Source organism: Scylla paramamosain, chromosome 40, assembly GCF_035594125.1.
Source record: "Scylla paramamosain isolate STU-SP2022 chromosome 40, ASM3559412v1, whole genome shotgun sequence".
NCBI lineage: Eukaryota > Metazoa > Arthropoda > Malacostraca > Decapoda > Portunidae > Scylla > Scylla paramamosain.
Genome location: NC_087190.1, coordinates 5,609,623 through 5,615,816, shown reverse-complemented (window position 1 = coordinate 5,615,816; position 6,194 = coordinate 5,609,623). Strand labels below are relative to the sequence as shown.

Below are 6,194 nucleotides of genomic sequence, written 5' to 3'. Positions count from 1 at the left end.
TTGGGGCAGTGATTATCGCTACACTTCTTCGATTCGTTGCCTCTTCAGAAGCACAGTTAAGGCGTTGCTAACCTTGACTCAACTAGACTCAAAAACGAGTCTCTGTCGATGCACGCGGGTCAACTCATTTCCCTCCGACTCGTGGTTTCGAACCTGTCGTTCACGCGGGTCCTTCCGACTCGTGGTGGCAAACCTAGGTCTTGGATCAGGTTTCAGTGTAGGGCTCAGACACACTTGATTTGGTTCAATTGACCTCACGCTCATTAATCATGTCGCATGAGTTAAACTTGGACGCATTTTGCAGTAATCCTTCTGTGGCGGAGCTACAAACTGCCAAAGTGACAAAGGATGATTTAAAGTACATAGCCCGACAGTTTGATCTCTCATATCCGTCTGACATTCGGAAGGAAGAACTCCGAACTCAAATCCTAGTTCACCTTGGAGGTGAAGCCACTAGTGCTGCTTCACAGCACGACGCCAGTTTAATGCTCGAACTCGAAAAGCTGAAACTAATGGCAGCAAGAGAAGAGAGAGAGGCAGCAAGAGAAAGAGAGAGAGAAGAGAGAGAGGCAGCAAGAGAAAGAGAGAGAGAAGAGAGAGAGGCAGCAAGAGAAAGAGAAAGAGAGAGAGAAGAGAGAGAACTAAGGCGAGAAGAACTAGCTTTTCAAAAAGAAAAAGCGGAAAGAGATCTGGCATATGTAAAAGAAAAGGAGGAAAAAGAAAGAGAGGAGAGAGAAAAAGAAAGAGAGGAGAGAGAAAAAGAAAGAGAGGAGAGAGAAAAAGAAAGAATCCACGAGACCCAACTCACACAATTAAAATCTCGATCAACCACCACAGCTGACCTCAAACAAAAGTTAACTAAATATCTCTCACTACTCCCTCGGTTCTCTGACAAAGACCCCGAAACTTTCTTTGGACAGTTCGAGGACACAGCAGTACATTTTGAACTGCCCCGAGAAGACTGGCCTTGGCTTCTTAAACCCAAACTCAGCCAAAAGGCTTTAACTATTGTGAACGGCCTCGAAAACAACACGGATTACGACTGTGTCAAACAGGGCATCCTAGCGGCGTACTCCATTACCACAGAAGGATACCGTCAGTCTTTTCGAAAAATGTTCAAAACTCCGCAACAAACCTATCTAGAGTTTGCCTCAGAGAAACTGAGGGCTCTCAAGCGTTGGCTTAAGTCAGCCGCGATAACCACGTACGACGAATTAGTAAATCTCTTAGCCTTAGAAGAGTTCATGCGTAAGCTCCCTTGCTCAGTAATGTTACACATCACCAACAAAGAAGAAACAGATCTTCTCAAAGCCGCTCAGTTAGCGGACCTTTTCTCCCTGGTGAATCGCAAGGCAACCTCAGACAAGCTGACCGAGACTCCTAGTGGTAAGATAAACTCAGGTAACTCAGGGGTTGGTAAAATGACCGGCAGTAGTACTGGACCACCTCTATTTTGTGCTTTTTGTAAACAGCCGGGGCACCTCATAAAGAACTGTCCTAGTCCCAAGTGCAAGGTAGCTCAAACATATCTTGCCAAGCCAGTTGCTTCCATACAAGCTCTTCAATCCTTCCCTGTACCTAAAGACTTATTTGAGCCTTTCAGGTCTGTAGGCACCATCAGCATTGATAACAAGGATCACCCAGTTAAGATTGTCAGAGACACCTGTTCAGCTCAGTCCCTAGTACTGAAGTCAGCAGTCCCTGGTATTGAACAGGGTTACACAGGTGAAAAGGTATATTTAAAAGACTTCCATGACCCCTTCCCCATTGCATTAGCTAAGGTACATCTTGATAGCCCACTAGTAAGAGGTGAAGTGATAATAGGAGTTAGTGAAGAACCAGCCTTACCCATCCCTAATGCTCAACTACTCCTCGCTAATGACCTAGCTGGCAGTAAGGTGACTCCCCCTTTGGTAATTAGTGACACAATGCTGATGGATAACCCCACTGTACAGTTAGAAGAGCAACAACCAGGCTTATTCCCTGTTTGTGTCACTACTCGAGCACAAGCAAGGAAATCTGATCAGTCTTTCTCACTTCCAAAGAAGAGCCCATCCCCACTTGAACTCAATCAAATATTTTCTGAAAAACTTCTCACTGAGGCTCAACAGGAAGACACTACTTTGACTCAATTTCATGACAAGGTTATCCCTCCAGATCAAATTACTCATTACCCTGCCTTTTACAAACAGGATGGAGTTCTCATGAGAGTGTTCCGGCCCTCTAAGGTCCCAGATGATGATGAGGTAGTGGAAAAGGTAGGAGATAACAACTACATCATAAACACTCCAGACCGCCGAAAGGCAACACAGTTAATACACGTTAATCTCCTAAAAATGTATAAATGTAGAACCCCTGTGACTGGCGCCCAACCAACCCCTAGAGTAGCTTCCTGTGGTATCATTGAACCCCAGGAGGCTGACTCAGAGTTAAAACCTGCCTCTGTGTGTTCATTGATGTATGATAAATGTATTACCACTGAGATTGACACAAACACCATACATCCCAAGGACACGCAAAACAACACCTACATTATCCAACACTTAGATGATCAGCTCCGTCATCTTTCATCCTCTCGAGCACTGGATATCTCAAGATTGATCTCTCAGTATGACGTGTTCGGTGACCATCCTAAAATCTGTAATGTCCTCTGCCATGATGTGAAGGTGCTTCCAGGGACCTTCCCTATCAAGCAGTCTCCCTACAGAGTCAACCCCCGGAAACGAGAACAGATGCAGAAGGAGGTCCAGTACTTATTAGAGCAGGGCTTGGCTATACCCAGCAGCTCCCCATGGGCATCACCCTGCCTCCTAGTACCCAAGGAGGACGGACAACTGCGATTCTGCACGGATTACCGACGGGTCAACGCCGTCACCATTCCTGACGCCTATCCTCTGCCTCGGGTAGACGACCTGATAGATGAAGTGGGTCAAGCCAAATTTGTTACTAAGCTGGACCTATTAAAAGGGTATTATCAAATAGCCCTTACTGAAAGAGCTCAGATAGTCTCTGCCTTCATCACCCCTTTTGGACTTTTCCAGTATGTAGTAGCCCCATTTGGCATGAGGAATTGCCCCGCTACTTTCCAGAGGGCAATGAACAAGGTAATGCAGGGATTAAAAGGAGTGCTGGTTTACTTAGATGATATTCTTATTTTTTCACATGACTGGGATGACCACCTGTACCAGATCCAGAATGTGCTCAGCCGTCTGCAGGAAGCGAACCTCACCGTGAAGCTGGCGAAGTCTACGTTCGGAGCTGCCACCGTCTCCTACCTAGGACATCAGATTGGACAAGGCTCCGTCCGGCCCAAGACCGCTAACGTCGACGCAGTACTGAAGTACCCAACTCCCACTACTCGACGCGAGCTCCGCCGTTTCCTGGGTATGGCGGGGTTCTACCGGCGTTTCTGTCCAAACTTCGCAGACGCAGCTGGGCCACTTACTAGACTAACTAGTGGGAATGTGGCGTACGAATGGACCCCTGCCTGCCAACATGCCTTCAATCAACTTAAGAACTTGCTTGCTCGGGAACCGGTTTTGCGTGCGGCCGACTTCAGTAAACCCTTCATCATACATACTGACGCCAGTGATCACGCTTCGGGTGCCGCCCTCCTGCAAGAATCTGACGGAATCTTTCACCCAGTCGCCTACCACTCCGAGAAGTTCAACATCCATCAGAAGAATTACAGCACTATCGAGAAAAAACTTTTAGCCATTATCTCTGCCATCAAGAAGTTTGAGTACTATCTTCAGTCCAACACCCAGCCACTCCAAATCTACACTGACCACAACCCTTTGACTTTTCTCAACAGGAACCGCTTCACTAACCAACGTCTGCTACGGTGGTCTCTACAGTTCCAGCCTTACCACATTGAAATGCACCATATTAAGGGACTGGACAACTGCCTTGCTGACACTTTGTCTCGCCTTCCCACTACGCCTCGCATCACAACCCGTCGCGACCCTGAGGACCCTAGGATCCTGTTGCCGGGGATGCAGTCGTGCCTTGTGAACCGGTCGATGGAGGCAGCCGAGGGCCGAGCACTGCCAGAAGAACCATCTACCGGGCCCCAGACTACACACGTTCTGGTGGAATCAACCTTCACGGGACAGGAACCACCTCACTTCACTAATGACGCAGAGTCATTCCTTCTGCGTCATCCTAAGAAGGGGGGAATGTCACACACGTGACTACTCTACCACGGAACCAGGTGCCTGCCTCTCAACTCGTGGCGCTGCCACGTGTATAGCTTGAGGCATACTGGATACGTGACCTCTAGCAGGCTACCAAGCCGATAACAAGGGGTGGAGTTCCATCGAGCTTCAGTCTCCTCCAAGGGTCGCTACAGCTCTGAGGTCGCCTTGGCATACGCTGGGAGCCTCATATACACTCGAGAGCGGTGGTAAGAGTTACACCAGTGTTACACACCCACACACACACACACATAAACACATTTATATTTATTTTCTATTATGTATATGTAAAGGTGTTTATTTTTGTAATTTGTATCTATATGCATTTACTAACTTGGCTTAAGTTATTTACTGAACCAGTCTTTTAAGTTATTCAGTCCAGTTCAGATTGCCACTCCTTGTTACTTACTTTTACTTACAAATAATCTTCAATTTTGTATTGTTACTTAATTTAAGGGTTAACTTTAAGATATTAAATAGCAGTTAAAATGTCTCCTTTACTCTTTTCTTTTAACCCTTCCATTGTTAGTGTGAGCAATACCCCTTCATGGTCCATCCCCTAGAGTTCAGTGTATGCTCACACGTAACAAGAGATGAAAAGACATTATGGCTTCCATGGAATTTGTCGTTTTAGCTTAAAAACAGTCATAATACAAGTTTTGGTGATGTTGAGTGGGGGATAATGGGGGATGTGCATGAATTTTGCCATTTGGTATCTTAAAAGAAAAAAGAAAAAAAAAACACTCAAAATAACGTTTTCGTTATTTACACGTGCTATTTACACGTTTTAGCGGTTTGGTACCTAAAATCCTGGAAAAAAACTCATAACACCAGTTTATGGTAGTATCGTTTTGTTTCCCCATATAGGGTACTTTGCATGCATTTTTGCGTTTTGCTTCCTTACTTCGTCATAAACACTCAAATTACACCTTATTGGTAATGTTATGTTTCTTTATATAGGGTGTTTTGCATACTTTTTAGCGATTTTCCAATGCTTTTCCAATGCCATTTCCATGCTTTTTAGCAGTTTGGTGCTTAAGACACTCATAAACACTCAAAAGAACCGTTTCTTGATATCTTGTTTCGGTTTTTAATATAATATATTCTGCATGCATGTTGGCATTATGGCACCTAATAATGTGAAATACACTCAAAATACACGTTTTAGGTAGTGTTATTCCGTTTCTCTATATAGAGTGCTGTTCATGCGTTCTAGCGTGTTGTTACCTAAGAAACTAAAAAGAAAAACACTCATAATACACGTTTCTCGTAATCTTTTCATTACCTCATATAGGGATCTTTGCATGCACTTTTTTTTTTTTACATAATCTTAGAAACACTCATAAATACTTGTTTTTGGTAATGTTCTGTTTATCTATATAAAGTGTTATTCATGCGTTCTAGCGTGTTATTACTTATGAAGCTCAAAAACTCATAATACACGTTTCTTGTAATGTTTTTCGTTTCTACATATGGTAATGTTGTTCTGTTTTTCTATATAAAGTGCTATTCATGCGTTCTAGCGTGTTATTACTTATGAAGCTCAAAAACTCATAATACACGTTTCTTGTAATGTTTTTCGTTTCTACATATAGAGTACTTTGTATGCTTTTTTTTTTTGCATTTTTCTACGTAACAAACTCAAAAACATTCAAAGTACCTTTTTTTTATAATATCATTGTTTATATATAAAAGGTGTTTTGCATGTATTTTATCATTATGGTACATAAAAAGCTGAAAAACACTCAAAAGATACATTTTTTGTAATGTTTTTAATTCCCATACAGGGTGTTTTCCATGCTTTTCAGTGTTTTAGTTCCTAACACATTCATAGCCATTAAAAGGCACGTTTCTGGAAATCTCGTTTTCTTTCCCCAGATAGGGTGTTTTGCATGCCTTTTGGCGTTATGATAACTTACACCAAAAACACACGTGATTGATAATGTTGCTCTGTTTCTCCACATAGAGTGTTATTCATACATTTTAGCGTTTTGGTAC

At 43.4% G+C, this 6,194-nt stretch overlaps 1 protein-coding gene across 1 annotated transcript; it reads left to right on the top strand.

Annotated features, from left to right (window-relative positions):
- On the top strand, positions 1-4,540 carry LOC135092563 (uncharacterized). The gene is made up of 2 exons (XM_063991178.1): positions 1-2,924; positions 3,189-4,540. The coding sequence occupies exons 1-2, from the start codon at positions 270-272 to the stop codon at positions 4,191-4,193; spliced, it is 3,660 nt and encodes a 1,219-aa protein (XP_063847248.1). The 5' UTR covers positions 1-269; the 3' UTR covers positions 4,194-4,540.
- Positions 4,541-6,194: the final 1,654 nt, after the last annotated feature.

Excerpts from the sequence above, each read along its gene's own strand:
- LOC135092563 (XM_063991178.1), top strand. The coding sequence starts at position 270 with ATGTCGCATGAGTTAAACTTGGACGCATTTTGCAGTAATCCTTCTGTG. Across the intron at positions 2,925-3,188 it reads TAGACGACCTGATAGATGAA|ATCCAGAATGTGCTCAGCCG; the intron begins GTGGGTCAAGCC and ends CACCTGTACCAG.